General features: G+C 33.0%; 3 protein-coding genes across 3 annotated transcripts; 1 reads left to right on the forward strand and 2 right to left on the reverse strand.

Moving 5' to 3' along the window:
• Positions 1 to 2,706: 2,706 nt before the first annotated feature.
• Positions 2,707 to 4,472, forward strand: LOC109796796 (oil body-associated protein 1A-like). Its single transcript, XM_020356601.3, has 3 exons — positions 2,707 to 2,929; positions 3,267 to 3,670; positions 4,083 to 4,472. The coding sequence occupies exons 1-3, from the start codon at positions 2,796 to 2,798 to the stop codon at positions 4,265 to 4,267; spliced, it is 723 nt and encodes a 240-aa protein (XP_020212190.1). The 5' UTR covers positions 2,707 to 2,795; the 3' UTR covers positions 4,268 to 4,472.
• On the reverse strand, positions 4,445 to 8,533 carry LOC109796790 (Nucleic acid-binding proteins superfamily). The gene is made up of 10 exons (XM_020356588.3): positions 8,222 to 8,533; positions 7,720 to 7,879; positions 7,075 to 7,136; positions 6,540 to 6,699; positions 6,324 to 6,444; positions 5,627 to 5,708; positions 5,402 to 5,505; positions 5,082 to 5,160; positions 4,919 to 4,969; positions 4,445 to 4,736 (listed from the first exon to the last, which is right to left on the reverse strand). Exons 1-10 carry the CDS (start codon positions 8,459 to 8,461, stop codon positions 4,653 to 4,655), a joined length of 1,143 nt encoding a protein of 380 aa, XP_020212177.1. The 5' UTR covers positions 8,462 to 8,533; the 3' UTR covers positions 4,445 to 4,652.
• Positions 8,534 to 9,287: 754 nt separating this feature from the next.
• PDS3 (phytoene desaturase 3) lies at positions 9,288 to 16,678 on the reverse strand. Its single transcript, XM_020357799.3, has 13 exons — positions 16,239 to 16,678; positions 15,561 to 15,649; positions 15,184 to 15,241; positions 14,323 to 14,478; positions 13,410 to 13,558; positions 12,248 to 12,367; positions 11,832 to 12,045; positions 11,631 to 11,733; positions 11,089 to 11,136; positions 10,715 to 10,760; positions 10,355 to 10,542; positions 10,045 to 10,207; positions 9,288 to 9,639 (listed from the first exon to the last, which is right to left on the reverse strand). Exons 1-13 carry the CDS (start codon positions 16,555 to 16,557, stop codon positions 9,580 to 9,582), a joined length of 1,713 nt encoding a protein of 570 aa, XP_020213388.1. The 5' UTR covers positions 16,558 to 16,678; the 3' UTR covers positions 9,288 to 9,579.
• Positions 16,679 to 17,966: the final 1,288 nt, after the last annotated feature.

The raw sequence follows: 17,966 nt of genomic DNA on the forward strand, positions 1-17,966 counted from the left end.
GAAATTGGGAACGGGCCGTTCCGTATTTGGAACGGGCCGTTCCAGTTCAAAAATTTGCGTAGCTTTTTCGAGCCCAGAACGGGCGTTCCGCTTTTTGGAACGGCCGTACCGGGTAGAGGAGCCAGAATTGCTATAAATAGGGGCTTGGGGAGTTACGAAAATTCATACCTTGGGAAGAGAAAATCCTTAGAGAAAGAGGGAGGAAAGGAAAGGAGGAGAAAGAGGAAGAGGAATCCGGTAGAGGTGGTTCTGTCAGAATAAAGAAAAGAGGAGAAAGAGGAGGAGGTTCTGCTCAAATTTCGGTTCAGGATTATCCAAGTAAGGGAAGTTAGTTTTTGAAATTATTAATTGTTTGATGATTAATAATAAATGAATATTTTTGAACTGTGTCAAATTTTGTTGTTGAGTCGAGCTGAATTATATGTTGATTTTTAACAGTATTGTACTATAAGGATGTTGAACTGAGTTATGAGTACTAAGTTGTGTTGAATACTACTTAGCTGTGTTGTATGCTGATTTGCTGTACTATATAATGCTGAGCTGTATGCTGATTATACCCACTTGAGGTGGTGTTGTTGCTGCTGTTGTTGCCGCTAAGTCGGTGTTGTTATAGCCACTAGAGTGGTGCTGTTGTTGCCGCTAAGTCGGTGTTGTTATAGCCACTAGAGTGGTGTTGTTGTTGCCGCTAAGTCGGTGTTGTTATAGCCACTAGAGTGGTGCTGTTGTTGCCGCTAAGTCGGTGTTGTTATAGCCACTAGAGTGGTGTTGTTATTGCCGCTAAGTCGGTGTTGTTATAGCCACTAGAGTGGTGCTGTTGTTGCCGCTAAGTCGGTGTTGTTATAGCCACTAGAGTGGTGTTGTTGTTGCCGCTAAGTCGGTGTTGTTATAGCCACTAGAGTGGTGCTGTTGCTGCTACTAAGCAGTGTTGATATAACCGCATTACGGTGCTGATGTTGTTGAGCAATATAAGCTGTGCAGATGTGTTGATAATTATAACGATGAATTTAATTACATTGCTAATTCTTTACTAGTATGTTTTGATTTTTAAAGAATACTAGCTTACCCTTGCATGTTTTCCATGTGGTTGGAACTGCGATGATCATACTATGTATGGGAGCAGAGCAGAAATAGGTGGGCGTCGTGGGATGAGTCTCCGGCGGACTTTGGAGCTAATTTGCTTGTGTGGATATTCTGCTTGTAGCTACTTGGGATAGTAGCATTTGGTTGTAATTTTCCTTGGTACACTTTAACTCTAGTCAGACTGGAATCTTGTATATTTATATATTCTAGATCCTATATTTATATACTTGTTCTATCTGTCTGGTGTTTTAGTGTGCTATACCGTGTGTAGTGACCAGCCGGGTCGTTACAGTTAGTCAGATTTACTCATGACTAATGACTATCCATTTGATTTTTAAAAAGATATTAATTATCATCCAATGATAGTCACCTTCAACTTCATTATATTCTTTAGAATCATACAATGATAAATCTCTTTCTATCACACACATATATATATATATATATATATATATATATATATATATATATATATTGAGTGGTCAATATATATGCATAATCTTTAGTTCATCATAACTCATCTATAATCAATGATTTAATTATTTAAAAGAATTATGTTTATTTTATTAACTCTTTTGTATTGATGTTATGAAAATCTTTTTCCCATAGCTTACGTACTTTCTTCTTTAATGTTTCTTCTCACTTTCTTCCAAATAAAAAAAAAAGAAGAAGAATTTATTGACACGGTCAGCCAAAATGATTCATATATTTTGAACCTTGAATTTTTGCGTACAAGGTAAGGTTGAGCCATTACTCTTTTTTCAAAAATAAATATATAAATTTTCTTGCAACTTTTTCTTTTTGATCCTCGCATTTATTAGATAGATAAAATATTAATTAGTTTTTATATTGCGGTTATGTTAAATATATTTACTATTTCATTTAATTTTTTTTCTTAGAAAGTACTAGAAAGATGAAATTTCTAACAATATTCCCAACACTTTATTTTTAACTAAAATTTATTTAAAGTTTACAAAATTATATAAACTCCATTTTCTTTTTTCTTGACATCATCTTATACTTGCAAGATTTTACAATAGTTAATCTTTGTTAAAAAACCTAACTTATGAAGGAAGAAAAAAGTTAGTAGCTCATTAATTTTTGAAATAGCTTATGGAAATAAGATTGTATGTTTGAATAAACTTTGATTTCTATAATTATTTATAGGAGAAAAAATAAAATATTTTTTTCTATAAACTAAAATTAATTTATACACAAAATAATCTGTAAAAATTCTCTCATATTAATTTTTAAACTTATTTTTAAGTTATTATAGAGAAACTAATTTTGTTTCTGTTATCTATTTTTTTAAAAGTATTTACAAAATTTATCCGAATAGACTTTGATAGGAAGTAAGAGCAAGTAAAATAAATTTTCCTACTAAACCAAATTATTTTCATCCAAATATTTCTAGTCAGCTTGTGAAATACACTCTTAATACAAAAGTCAAACATCATGACATAGTATAGTTTAGAAGTGCCACGTTTGATGCCACTCAGTTTGTAAAGACTGCCACGTCTAGTTCCTCAACCACGTGTATAGCTGCATGCAATGTTGTCAAATTACCATCGCTTTCACAAATCACCTCACTACTCTGCCATACTCATCATATATGAATGAACGTGATGAGACTTGATTTCATCAATGCGTATCCCATCTACATAACTTAAACATCATATCCAATCTCAACCATATTGCTCCCTCTCAGCCCAAAAATGTCGACCAACGACACCCATCCACAAGTACTAGATGGTGAGCCAACTAAAACCACCACCTACCTCCGTGACACAGCCACAGCTGTTATCCAAAGCTTCACTCCCATTAACAAAATCCACCAACATCTTTGCGCGTACGTGAGCACGAGCTTATGCTTCTTCTTTTGTTAGTTTTTTTTTTTTTTTCATAGACAAGTGTTTCACAATCTACCTAGTGAACAAACACATATGTGCTTGGCTGCTTGCGTTGTATAATTTTCGCTGACCAAACATTTTAACACTAACAGTAATCTATCGATTCTCTGGAAACATCAGGTAGCTTTCCTGTGTTCTAGACCAGACTGGTTCAAGATAGTTGATTTTGGTTTTTGTTAGTCTAATTCGAGTTGAAGTGTTGAACATTATTTAAGTACATTACGTATGAATAATGCATGTAGTGCTCTATGTATGATATGTTATTGATGCATGTAGGTTTCACTTTTACTCTTATGACATGACCCGGCAAGTGGAGGCACACCACTATTGCGGGCACGTGAACGAGGAGATGAGGCAGTGCCTTATCTACGACCGCCCCGAAAAGAAGGGTAGGCTTATAGGGCTCGAGTACATCATCTCCGAAAACCTGTACTTGACACTGCCCGACGAGGAGAAGATTCTGTGGCACTCTCACTTGTACGAGGTCAAGAGTGGCCTCCTCTTGTTGCCAAATGTTCCCTCTCCAATACACTGCAAAGACATGGAGCTAGTGTGCAAGACTTATGGCAAAGTCTTCCATTTTTGGCAAGTTGACAAGGGTCACTCTCTCCCATACGGGATACCACAGCTCATGATGTCTTTCACTAGAGATGGCCAGATCTATGATCACCTAGTCCAAAGTAAGTATATTTTTTAGTGTTTAATGGTTATACTTATACACTTTCATCTAATCATATATCATATATATATCACTGTTACTATGACTTTTTAGGCATCTATACACTTGATCTGTATAAGAAATCACTGTAACTATGACTTTTTAGGCATCTATGCATCTTGATTGTATAAGAAGAAATCACTGTTAATAACTTTTTTAGTTATCTATGTGTTGATCTGTAATTAAATGACTGTAAAATTACTTGCACAACCTATTTCCTCACATTCCTGTACTTTCTATGTATTTGGTTCAAGTTCTATGTACATTTATCTATTTTGTTATTCAATAATATAGGCTCCATGCATATTATTGGAAAATAACAAGTTTAATTTATAATGAGTTTGATCCTTCGGCTTTGCTACACATGCATGTAGGTTGTGCGCAGCGTTTGGGGATAGACTTTGAGAAAGAAAGAAAAAGCAGGGAATATATGACAGGGCCAGCTCACGGAATTCATCCATTGGCCAATGGAGGAGGCAAGGGCCTTGAGACTCGCCTGAGGGAGGTTGAGCTGAAGCATGACGCACCTCCATCATCTGCCACCGGGGTCTCTGTTTGAACATGTTAAGCTGACATATGGGACACCCTTTTCAGAACTTGTTATAAAAATAATATGTTTTCCAAGTCATTGCTATTATAAATATGTATTATATGTTTGCTGTGGCCGATTATCTTAAGAACCTATATATGTAACTGTTTACTATTGTAGCTGCATAAATGTGTTGGCAATTCTGAATGAGTGAACTCAAGCAAATTGTGATTGAGGGGTGTTTTACAAGAACTTTGTTACTAGTTATATCTAACAATTTTGGGATACATCGAAGAATAAGGATATTGGATTTATATAAATACCCTCTATAATAGAATATCTGAAATTGGTGAGATATAACTGTACAAAATCACTGATTATCGGCAAGGAAGTGTTCTCCTTGAGTCAATGATATTCAGGGAACACGCTCCAATACTCGTTGTAATGTCTTCTTGATACCATCCTGATCAAGGGATGTGGTCAGATGTATCTCCTGCACCTGCATCGCAGGATAAAACATTGTCATGGGACATTTGAATATAGTAATAAATATAGGTAAGGCCCCATAGGTTTAAGCCTATTCCTTTAATCATATCACACATCATTTTCATTATTAGGTGGCAATAGTGATTCAATGTAATATGCGTGTTAATTAATTAACATTAATTAAAGGAAATTCACCTGTCTTCCAGCCCGAGCAAGGAGAGTAAACCTTTGGTTTATGGGAGGGGCCTAAGATGTTGACAGATTCATCAATTGGGAGAAATGAAAATTATTACCAAAATAAATAATTTATTTTTATCATGTTCCACTATTTATGGAAGAATTATAAATTAAAACTCACATTAGATAGCCAAAGTTGCAAGTCTTGCGAGACCACTCGTTTTTCAAACCCTTGACGGCTGATTCTTACATCATATATACTGTGACAGAACACAATGTCGTCAGGCCATAGAAATTAGAAAACTCATCATATATATTACTTAACATACACTGTAACTCATTCAAAGTCATCTAATTGATTTTTATTCAAACTTCTTTGTAAATGATATTTTCTTCTTTTGTCAAATGAAATATTTAAAATCGTGTGGGGGCAGGGGATGGATGTAACACTGATTACCAATATTTAAAATAATTAAAATTTTCAAAGTGATGGAAACATACCCTTCTTCTTGTAGTAGCTCTTCAAGGATTGTTTCAAGCCCTGGAAGAGGCTCAATGTCACCGCTATCAATACTGCTCGTAGAATCAGGATCAGCTGAACCATCCTGAAATATAGAATTTATTGGTAAAACAAATTTCTCACACACATTTATAGACCTATGTCTTGCCCCCAAAAATTCATATATATATATATATATATACACACATTATTATGTCCGTACAAACCTGAGGTATTACTTTGTCCAGAGTTTCTAGAAGTGGATCTTCTTCTAGCTGTTTTATTGATAGGTTAATCCTTGATTTTCCCCTGCAAGAACCAAGGTATGTCAAAAAGTGATTTTCATAAACACAAGACAAATGTAGAAAATTAGAAGAAATCATATATCAAGCATGTTAGACATAAAATTCACTCATGTTGCTTCACTAAATTTTTAAGGAGAATTATTAAGTAATCTAGGACTATGTCCATGATCTCAATCAATCACAATACAGCATATATTTACATTTTTTAATCTATGAAAAAAATTAATAACACTAAATTACGTGTCATACAAAGATTAGTTAAAGATCATATAGTCAAGAACCACTTAATAATTTCTTGTTTTTAAGAATATTGAATCTTGACATAGTATCAAAGCTTCTATAACCACGCGGTCCAAACACCAAAGTTCAATCCATGTTGCCCTCATTCTTCTAAAGAAAAATTAGGTTTCAACTCAAAGTAGGGTATTTGCATTTTCAATGGGTTATCAAGTTCAAAGAGCTAAGCATGAAGGGACATATTACATATACAACCACAAGCGCAACCATATAAAACCACCTCTTCTGAAATAATTGGTTATTAACAAAGCAAAACATGTAGCTACCAGCGAGAAGATCAATAGAAAATTCCTTTAAAAAGCATAACTATTGGAAATCTCACCAATCAATACCGACAACTTTGACCCTCACTTCATCACCTGCTTTTAAGATATCTCTGACATCATGAATTAGATCCCAGGACACTTCTGAGATATGTATTAGTCCAGTAAGGCGATAAAGATCTGCATCATTCTGTGATGTCACTTGTACCTTTTCCATGAAAAAGTGAAAAAACAAAAAGGAAAGGGTAGACATATGAACTATGCCCAGTAGTTACCGTCAGGGAAGCGCAAATGAACAAAAGCACCATAGTCCTCAACATAACCAACTCTTGCTTCAAAAATATCCCCTACGTTGACCTGTTTTGAAAATTTGGACCACGCAGCTTCCTTTTCAGAGAAGATCAATTTTCTCTTATCCTCATCCGCTAGAATTACCTAAAATTAGAAGAAACTGCAATTATTTATAAATTTTAAACAACCCGTCATATAAACGTAGCATGCATGTTGAAAATATTATAACCTGATTTAGAGTCGAGCAAAGGATTGTGATACCAAAATGATGCAGGAAGCACTAAATACTTCCAAATACAAGAGATATAACAACTAAGAATTTGTTATCTTTTAATGTCCAGATATTGCTTGAAATAGATCAAGTGAGATGGCTGTTGTGGAGCAAGAATTTACATTAGTTTTATGGATTCAGGGAACAATGGTTCTTTCACGCAGCAGCTTCAGGACTAAACATTGCGTTGGATTCACAGAAAAAAAAATGATGACATATAGTATTCATTATTTAAATAATATAGTTACCTTAACCGGTATGTTTGAATAGAGTAAGCCTCTTGCAATTTCTTGGATAGATTTCTCTGGTTCTACGCAAGAGAATCAAATTCAAAGCTACAATAAGTCAGCAATTGCAACTCCACATGCTACTATTACTAACATAGCAACTAAAATATATCCAAAGATGATTAAATTGCGTGCTTGAGAGTTGAGATAGCTAAACGCGACTAAATGCAGTAACATGACATAGGAAATCATAAAATTTTCATCTCTATAATATTTTGGATTATGGATACCAAGGGAAAAAGGAAAATGTAAGATGTTTTCAACTATATGACAGGGAGGGTGAGGATTATTTTCTCATCTATGCCAGAAATTCTCAAAAATTGTTCTTCACATTCAAGTGAAACAACACTTTCCAAAGTAGCATTAAGATTTTTTTCTTTCGTGGGACGGGGTGAGGATCCCTTCAAATTAAACAAAGAGGAAGAACTAATTGAGAATGTTCAAGACCAATTGTTAACCCTTCAAGTCTTCAACCCACACATTACATTTAGAAAAAAGGCAAACAAGAAAACATTTTTTTAACACTTCAAGTCATACATTACATTTAGGAAAAAGGAAAACAAGAAGAATGTAAGAAACGTTGAGGATGAACACATAGATGGATACCTTTACAAGCATGCATCGGACTCAATTGTGGGTACGGGAGAAACCCCAGAATAGAAAAAAACCGAACCAGAAGGCCACCAGAATTAAAATTTTCAACTCTACCACTATAAATGAGTCCACTATCTTTATATGCCTTTGCAGCCTTCCAATCTGACGATCTCTACTTCATTGCAGAAATCAAGTATTAGAACACAACATACACTGCTAGAAATAGGCATGAATGCAAAACTAAGATCTAATAATGTCTAGATTTAATTTAAGTACTGATCAAGTCACAACTTAAGCATTTAAATAGGACATACCACTGCAATAACTGATCAGACATTATATTATAGTATTTAAATTGAAGGAACAGTAGCTATGGTCATGTATCTAAAGTTTTTTCCATATGATTATTACTTTATATCTATGTCATACAAGTGGTAATAAATTGGTTATGACTAAGAATGAGCATTGCATGGATGAGGAGAAGAAAAGTTTAGTATGAACAAGAGATACAGACCCGAGCCTGACGAGTGACATCCTGAGGGTCTGGAGAAGGAGGAGTAGGGCGTTGAAGGAGTCCAGTGTCAGGATTTTGGTCAATTTGGGTGTTGCCAGAGACGAAGACTTTAGTAGTGTGATAGTAATGATGCCATTGACAAGGTGACTTCACAGTTAACTTGAAAGGAGAAAGGTTTGATTGAGATTGTGAAGCAGAGAGGAAGGAGATGGAACCCAACGTTGCAGAGAAGATGGGCATTGTTGTTTTGTTTTAACTTCTAAATCCAGTTCCACAGCATTTTTGGGATTGGATTGGATATAAGCGATAGATAGATAGATTCCATTTCCATGTGTCTTTTCTTGCACCACCAATCTTTTATGATTCCTCCTACCTAGTAACTTGTGGTCGTCGCACAAACACACACACACACTTGTAATTTTATATCCTCCTAAGTCGTTTATATTGATATTATTACTAATACTAATTGGTAAGCCAAGGATAACATTTTTTTTTCTTCTTAATCTAGTCGCATATTTGCACGTGTAATAAATTTATTGATTTTTATAAAAGTTTTAATAATTATGTGCTATCAGTATATAATTACCTTAAAAAATTTAACAATTATATTTCTGATTGATTAAAAAAAACTTAAATTTTAATTCTCAACAGTACAATTAATTCTAAAAGGATAAAATGAATTAACAAAGAATATAAAATTAAAAACAACCATCACAAAAGTAAAAGTATTAATTATTCGTAATATAAAATCTGTTTTTTTTAATCAATTAAACTTTATTTTGCTTGAACCAATTACCTATTTTTAATTTCAAATTTTGAAATTTAAATTTACCTTTCACTTTGTTCTCACGTTCCTTTTTCACAATCAAATAATTGAATCACCATAAATTAATTGACATAAACTTGTATTGAGCAAAAACTCATAAACTCATCATTTTAGTAATAATTATAGAATTGGGAGCCGAATCAATGTATAAGTCATTATAGTATTGGGAGCGGAATGAGTGTATAAGTCATTGGCCTAAGAAAAACCCATAGAAGGAACAAAAAGAAACCACTGTCCATGTGGAGAGAACAATAATTTATTATTTTACGATAACAGTACACTTGCAATTTTGGCACATGAATGACACATTCTGTTCCAATACAAAATCACTTATCAGGTGGACCCAAACTATAATATTGACTAACACATGTCATTTGTTCCCTGTAGCTTAGTGCACATATTATCGCTGTCTAGCTGAATTTCAGAGTCTGAACCTTTCTTTCTTCGTATGAATTGATATAGTTGACTGTCTCCTGATCACAGATACCAAAAGCAAAGGTTGAAATGTTGCTCCTGTACTGTACCATAATTGTTAAACAGCACTCGCTTTAGCAATTCTTTTCTGGCCCCGAGCAGTAAGTAGCTCAGAATCCTGCATAACATTTTAGCAAGCCTCAATGACAGCAATGTGATATATAGTGATAGGAAAAACATTCAAATCAACCTATACAGAAGATCAATCCTATTTACACCAACTCTTCCATATAAATTTCAAATATTGTTCATAACCTGTTTGCATGAGGAGCATTGGAACTCAATAACAATGTTTCAAGTTTCAACCACAAAATAATAAATGAAAAGACTCTTTGAATTAACAAATAAAAGCTGTGAACTCTAGTATGGAATTTCCACAACACAAAATAGCGTTATCCATCCTACTGTATTGATAATTAAGAAGTTTCTCTCACAAAATCACTAAGAAAACATGTATAGACAATTGCATTTCTTGCTAATGATTTGCTGAGAGTTACATAGATAGTTTTGTGACAGATTTTACCTGTACAATAGCCTGTGCACAAAACTTCCCTGAAAGAACGGCACCTTCCATTGAAGCTAAATATTTTTGTTTTGTGTAATCTCCAGCTAAATAGAAACCCTCTATAGGAGATCTTTGTAAGGGACGACAAGGTTCACAATTTGGAACAGTTTTGTAAACCGACCTGAAACAATGTAATCAGTTCCATTAGGATTCACAAGACAACTTAAGGTAGTGACCATGAATGTCATTAGTTCAGTAACAAAATAGACATTCCACAATCCATGTTTACAAAAGAAGCTAAAAGAAATATTCCAACATTCAATCAAACCTTGGTGTTTTAACAACGTGGTACTTGAGAATCTTTGCTTTGCTCTGGTCTGCGGAAATTTCATTAGGAAAGAGTTTGGCAAGCTCAGACATTGTGGCTTGAATAATATCTTCATCGCTACGTGAAATCCATTCTTCGGCTGGTGCAAAAACCAACTCTAACATAGATTGGTTTGGGTTATAATACTCCTGCATAAGATAGTGAAACAGAGTTAGTTACCCTTACTTACAATATTCCAACATTTAATGATATATCAACCAGACAAACGTATGCAGAAGAAATTCAGTGTCAAACAACAAAAAATACAGGAATTGGAAATACATCAGTGCAAATCAATGACATGCAAGAAGTGACTTTTACCTTGCAAGTTACTGACATGTCAGCATATACACTCAAAAGGGGACTTCTGCATAAAGAAAAATATACAGGTTGTGAGGTGATGAAAATGCTTTATTTATAATCCACAAATGCCATCGATAAAGAAAGGAAGAAATAAGTTCAGGTCACACAGCAAAAAATGAAGTGATCTTCATCCCTAAAATCCTCAGACACTTGCAACGTACTGGAAATTGAAAACCCTTTATTAAATAACAAAATGGTATCACTTGCAATCACAATAAAAATTTCCATCTAAACTTGGCAATCAACAAGATGCAGTCACTTGTAATTGACAATCATTTCTATCCCTTCCATACATCACAAATGTTTCAAAAAGTGTTAGGATTGAGGAAGACCTGCTAAAGAGAAGGTGGTCGTATGTGTTCTTCAGTTTTCTGTCAAACCTGCAAAAACAATGATATAGTATGTCATCACAATTTACAACAATGGAGCTAATAATATAATCATTGTTGATAAATATTACAAATAAATTTTGTTAGTTATCCAAAATTTTGAAAAAAACATATCAGTAAAACGAGAGTAAATTATAAAATAAAATAAAAATAAAAATAAAAAAGTCAACAAAGTATAATACTGCATCGATTAGTGATAGTGACATTATTCAACTACAACTCTATAAAATTTCCATTTACCAAAACTATAAAAAAAATTTCAACCATTCAATTGTAAGAACAATATTAATTATAATTTGTTGATTGTCACCAATACAATTTAAGACGAATTGCATAGAATTCTATTCCAAACTTTTTGGGTGAATATTTGAGTTTTTATAACTTAGAAAGCAAAATGAAATAATAATGATGGTAATAATTTAATTTAAAATTGGAGTCTAACATATGCATGGACATAGTTTCCAACATCAAAAGCAGTTACTTACCATATGTGAACATTAATGACTGGGACTCCAACTAATTTATCCAATCTCTGGAAATATGGAATCCCTTTCCAGTTGTCAGGTAGAAGAAGCTTCAGAATATCCACTGTTTTCAAGGGTGGAAATTCCTCAAAAATGTTATGGAGATTAAGATGCCAAGAAAACAATTAATTAACACAGTGGGAAAATAAGAAAAAAAAATACCTGGAGTTGCAAACACATAAGCATCACCTTCCATCACCTTCCCATTGTTTAGTAAGAAGCTCTTCACGGTGCCATCATTATTGAGCTCAATTTTTTGAATGCGCGAATTGAGATGAACTTCACCACCCAAGGACTGAATATGATCAACTATTGGCATACAAAGTCTTTCAGGGGGATTGCCGTCCAAAAAGGCCATTTTAGAACCATGTTTCTCCTATTCAAGAATTTAACAATATCACAATTAGTTGAAGGAAAAAATTGATCCCAAGTTCCACAAAACATGTTTGTGAAATAAAAGGCCATCTTAGAGCTTACTAATCTGATTCCACTCAACTGTTATAATGAGATTGAAATGACCTAAAAAATCACACAATAATGCCATTGGAATAGTGTTTAATGAAAGGAAATGATCACACCTGAAGAAATCGGTTTAAAGCAATTAATATACATTGCATTGAAAGTTCATCAGGATTGATAAAGTTTAGTGCCTTTGACATTGCTATGAACACCTCTTCAGTCACTCGTTCAGGTACTCCCTACAATAAGGAGAAAACATTTTGTTATTCTCAAATTATTTGCAATACAGACCATGAGAGGGTTGCATTCAGTCCTGATGAAATATATTTTAAAGCATTACGTAAATATCAAGTAATACAATCTAACAACTACAACTATGATATCCTTTCTATATTTTCCAGTAAAGTAAAATACTCAACTGTCATCATTAAATTAAGAGACAAAGCAAAATCTAATATACAAAATTAATTTATTCTCCCATTCTTAGAGCACAGAAGCCCCTTCTTCACATCAATCCAGATCACAATGACTAGTATTTCAATAATGGTACAAGCCAAACCTAAACAAACAACTTCAACTATATCCCAGTTTGTCTCCCATGTTTGATTTTTCTTTCAATAATAGCAAATGAATCAACTATGCTAATAAAGGCATGCAGACATAGACAACCCTCCTTATATGAATGGGGGAAGAGAAAGAAATTATTTCTTCTTTATCTTCCCTTTTTTAAAACCAATTTTCCTTATTCATTTCTTTTTCTTATTGTGCTAAAAAAATTAAATACCTGAGTAACCAGGAAGACAATAAGCATCAGTACGTATAAAGTCAAGTCTAGAAGGGGAGTTTAATTTTATAAATAGTAACGCAATACCTGTTTTAGTAATGTACTTCCATTTTTTTTCTATAAAGATTTTTTTAGGTCAAAAATAAAAGAAGAAATTTTAGCAGAGAAAACAGGAAAAATAAACAGAGAAATTTTCTACAATTGACTCATTTTACAATGAGAATATCAGAAAGAATCAAAACAAAAATTCCACCACATTGTCTATGATAGAGTTGGAGTCCTTTAAAACCGACTATGGAGCATGGGTTATTTGTGATCACAAAGTACCTATCAGGCTCAAATGGAAATTTTATTTTACTGAGATGTGTCTGACTATACTCAATGGTAGTGAACGTTGGGCTTTGAAGGGATGACAGAAGAAAAATATGGGTGTAGCAAAGGTTAGTTAAATCTATTTATGGACTGCTAAGGTTACACAATCAAGACAAGTTCTATACCTGTCTTGCCATCCATTCCTTAACAGAAAGACCATCTTGAGCCTCAACATATGGTTGTCCACCAAGCATAGCTGGCAGAAGCCCAATTGCAAATTTGACTTTCTCTGGCCATGTCAGCATCTCATTGTTCCTCAATATTGCCCATATTCCTGTTATCACATTCATGGCATGCAACTTGTAAATACTGGTTAACATTTAGAAGGTAAAGCATAATGAAACAAAATCATAGAAAGGGAATCACTCGGATATTAAATAAAAATGAAGAATTTAAGCATCAGTTAGTTCTTTTTGAAAGAGACAAATATGTTCCTGTCCTGCAAACCAGATTAGTGAAGAAAGAAATAGAAATAAGAGAGTACAGATCAAGCTAAACACCAAATGCTTGTTCTCTGTTTGATGTTGAATTTTTTAATTTAAAGGGAACAAATTTAACGCATGTTCTGTTTTTGAGTTTACAATTTTTAATTTTCAACTTACATAAAATGGAACCAATTTAGCACATCTTGTTTCAATGATTATCAAATGCATTAAGATGTAATCAAAATCAAAATTTGACTGGCATATTGTGTTTAGCTTGTTCTATACTGGAACTGATTTAACATAACTTGTTCCAACGATTATCAAATGCATTAAGATATATTCAAAATCAAAATTTGACTGGAGTATTGCGTTTGAACTTTCAACGAAACTAAACATCCTTTTAATCAGAATTCTGGTTTTCAACTTCAAGGCACTACCCATAACACAGGCAGGAGAATAGCTAGTTAGTATTACACATTCTGCAGCACACAGATGCAAATTCCAAACTGTAGGTTTTCTAAAGACAGAAGGCATTCAACGTGCTTTTTACAGAGACATCAAACTTCAGGTAGGTATTTAAATATGCACACATACATTAAGTCTTGCATCTTACCATTTAATGGGGCGGGAAAGGCATCAGGAAAATCAAATCGACTAAACTCTCCAGGCTTATTTGGCATAGCAAAAATCATGGAATGCTCCTTCCATTGTAACCGATCATTAATGCCAAGTTCACCAAATAGGTTCTGCACATTAGGGTAAGCCCCAACTGTAGGGAGGGGGGAAATTTTAATGCAAGTAAATGATTCAGTTAGAAAGAAAAACTAAAAAGATATATCAAAATAGTTCAATATGTGTGCCAAGCGCTAGCTCATCCAAAAGCAATGTTAAGAGGCCAAAAAGCCCGCTCATTCAAAGGCCCATTGATTTGAGCTTGAAGCTTGGACAGAGCATAAGTTAACCCAAACCTGTTTGCTGAAATTTAATTGTTAATCAAAAGAGTGGGGCAACAAGGATTAAAATTCCAACCACTTGATCACGAAGCGAAAGGCTGTGACCAAGTGTTGAGGACCAACTCTATCAATAGCTTAAGCTATTAGGAGAAGACCAAAGCATGGTTATGACCTTTGTTTATTACTTCCTTTACTGAGTGGTTTCACTTGAATATCAGACTTAATGATTGATTATAGGATTATACAATCAGACATTAAATACAATAAAATGGTAACTTAACAAGAATAATAAAAACAGAAATATGAAATAATAATGATAGAGATCAAATGGAAATCAGGAACAAATCTCATATGGAAATCTGGATTAAATTTGAGATGGAAATCTGGATCAAATCTCAATAGTTTCTTTAGTAGCTCTAGGAAGATTCCTGATCATCTAGCTTTAAATCCTCTTTATCGGAAATAGGTTCAATAAATGTATGACATAAAAAAAGTTAAGCCTGAGATTTTAATGAACTTACAGAAGATGTGCAGGCCAGTCTCATACCAGTCTCCATCCTTGTCTTTCCAAGCAGCAACCTTAGAAAATGAAATAATAGCATAAAAACACAATGGATTCAAATCAATTTATAAATTATAATAAATAAGTTGAATGTACTGTGGTAATCTCCAACAAGCCTGGTGATAAACTTCAAAATGACCATTCCAAAGTCGAGTAAAATTGACTCAGAAGACAAGAATTCAAATTATAGATCATATAAAGCCAATATATCCATTAGATTATGATATAACAACACGAGAACAAACTACTTATTTAATTAAACAGCAGGCTAAAACGATGAACAGAATTTGCAAAGTGACAACTTATTGACAAATGGGATTAAATTAGCAGGAAAACCTTTCCACCTAGAACGTCTCTTGCTTCCAGCAATATAGGCGTATGCCCAGCATCAGCCAAATACTTTGCAGTTGATAAACCAGCCAATCCTGAGATAATTCGAAACATACATCAATCCAAGAGACACAGATCAAAAATTCAAAGATTAGCTCACAAACGCTTTTGTTTTAAATATCCAACATGATATCAGGGTAACCTTAATCAGAAATTTCACTAAAAAATTGAAGATGGTAAAATCCCATTATTTTTATCGTTATTGACACCAAACTGTCAAAGACTCACGATGTAATCAAAAGTATATACTTCAATTTCATCGAAAAGAAAGGAACTCCCAATGCCTAGCCCAAGGAATCAGGCTTCTAAGTTCCAAAGCCCAACAACTTTCAAACAAACATCAAGCTAGAAGAAAAAGGAGAAAAGAAATTCTAAAAAGATGATGCACTAGAAAATCCTAACGGGTCCTATTTTTTTTTTTTAATTTATTAGCACGAAGTATTCATTTTTTATAACCATGTTATTGTTAGGACTTGTCGGACCAACAACTTGTTGATGAAAGGTACTAATCTGAAACCACCCAGAACGACTAAAGCAATAAAAACACAAAATTTAGTAGCAAAGACACAATTTTGGAGCATAAAACGAAATGGGTATAGAGTACAGACATAGTTCGTTAATTACCTGCACCGGCAATAACGACCTTCAAGGGTTTCTGTGGCCGCGGAGAAGCACGAAACGTGGAAGATAAGTAAGCAGCTTCGATGAAATTGGCGGTGTTTTCGAGCTCCGGGCGAGGATAATCGGCGCAAACGACGCGCAAGGGAGAGAAAAAGTTTCTCTTAGGAGAAAGAGTTGAAGTGGGTCGCAGAGTAAGACCCATGGAGTCGCTCGCAGCGAATGATAGGGAAAGTGTGGCATCTGAAGAAGCGAATTTGGATAGTTTTCTGGCGCCAAGGAGGCAATTGAAGTTGGAGACAGATATGCAGCCACATGCGGCCATTGGATTGAGAGTGAGAGAAAGTGAGTTTGGTGGAGAAAGCAGCAGAGGAGAGGAGTGGTGTCTGGTGCGGTGTGTTTGAATATTCTCTGGTGGATGATGAAGAAGATCACGACAACAATTCTTAAAATGACATTACTCTCCTTTTTCCCTTTATTATAAGCTTTTTTTTTAACCATTGTTGTTCTAATTATAAGTAACAGATAAATGATGAACAACAAAAAAGGTGATTAATATCATTATTTTAAATTAATTTTTTCATAAATTTAAATTTTATCTTAAATATATAATTTATTTTAAGTCATTATCATATTTAATATTAATTATAAATAAATATATAAGAAATAAAATTAACAACCTTTTTTTTTATTCGTCCCTGGAATATTCAGGGCCGATAGGATTCGAACCCCTGACCTTACTTAAACGTGGATCAACCCCTACAGTTAAACCATACATTTTGGGTTAAATAAAATTAACAATAATATATATATATATATATATATATATATATATATATATATATATATTTTATGAGACCAAAAGTTAAATAAAAACTTTTAGGAATAAAAAATATATTTCAAGCATAAAAAAATATTTAAACCGTAAATATTAAGAGGTATTTATAAGTAACGAATATAATATATATATATATATATATATATATATATATATATATAGTTTCTGTCATAACTTTTATTTTCTATTTTGGTAGATGTGTCACATATCACATGGTTTAAATTATTAGAAATAATATTTAACTATTTGACACGTCATTTAAAACAGTGAAAAAAAGTCACATCATAAACTTAAAAGCAACGAAAAAAGTTTACAATAATAAAAGTTAAGCAAACAATTTTACAAATCAAAAGAAAAAAAAATACATATATTTAGCAACCAACGAGATATTTAAGATTAATATTTAATTAATGAATTTGATCTTTTCAGCAATTTTAGTCTCTTAGTTTTATAAAATTTGGTGCCAAAAATTTTTTAATATAAAATTTGTAATTTTTTGTTGCATTTATGATTTAATTAATTGATTAAGGGTTTTTAAGGATATTAATTAATTTAATATCTTTTTTTAAAAAAGGATAGTAATTCATTTGAGTTTTTTAAACACAAATAATTAATTAATGTAGGTTTTTAAGGATATTAATTTAGGTTAAAAATTCATTAATTGATTAAATAAAATATGTCAATATTTAATATAATTATATTAATTTACTATTTGTTATGGGAAAAATGAATAACTAAACTTATTAATAATTTTCATAAATAATTAATACGAAAAATAATAAATCAAATCAAACAATGAACCACAAGAGTAAGTTTATGTCATGTTTGGCAATGAAATTAATAATGAGAAGAAAATGAAAGTGAGTAAGAAATATAGTAGATATTGAAGTTATTTG

This window comes from Cajanus cajan, chromosome 3 (assembly GCF_000230855.2).
Source record: "Cajanus cajan strain Asha chromosome 3, NIPB_CcT2T_4, whole genome shotgun sequence".
Classification (NCBI taxonomy): Eukaryota; Viridiplantae; Streptophyta; class Magnoliopsida; order Fabales; family Fabaceae; genus Cajanus; species Cajanus cajan.

Excerpts from the sequence above, each read along its gene's own strand:
- LOC109796796 (XM_020356601.3), top strand. The coding sequence starts at position 2,796 with ATGTCGACCAACGACACCCATCCACAAGTACTAGATGGTGAGCCAACT. Across the intron at positions 2,930-3,266 it reads ATCCACCAACATCTTTGCGC|GTTTCACTTTTACTCTTATG; the intron begins GTACGTGAGCAC and ends TGATGCATGTAG. Across the intron at positions 3,671-4,082 it reads CTATGATCACCTAGTCCAAA|GTTGTGCGCAGCGTTTGGGG; the intron begins GTAAGTATATTT and ends ACATGCATGTAG.
- PDS3 (XM_020357799.3), bottom strand. The coding sequence starts at position 16,557 with ATGGCCGCATGTGGCTGCATATCTGTCTCCAACTTCAATTGCCTCCTT. Across the intron at positions 13,559-14,322 it reads CTTTCCCGCCCCATTAAATG|GAATATGGGCAATATTGAGG; the intron begins GTAAGATGCAAG and ends ATGTGATAACAG. Across the intron at positions 12,046-12,247 it reads CTTTAAACCGATTTCTTCAG|GAGAAACATGGTTCTAAAAT; the intron begins GTGTGATCATTT and ends ATTCTTGAATAG.
- LOC109796790 (XM_020356588.3), bottom strand. The coding sequence starts at position 8,461 with ATGCCCATCTTCTCTGCAACGTTGGGTTCCATCTCCTTCCTCTCTGCT. Across the intron at positions 7,880-8,221 it reads ATGTCACTCGTCAGGCTCGG|AGATCGTCAGATTGGAAGGC; the intron begins GTCTGTATCTCT and ends GCAATGAAGTAG. Across the intron at positions 6,445-6,539 it reads TCATTTGCGCTTCCCTGACG|ATCTTTATCGCCTTACTGGA; the intron begins GTAACTACTGGG and ends AGAATGATGCAG.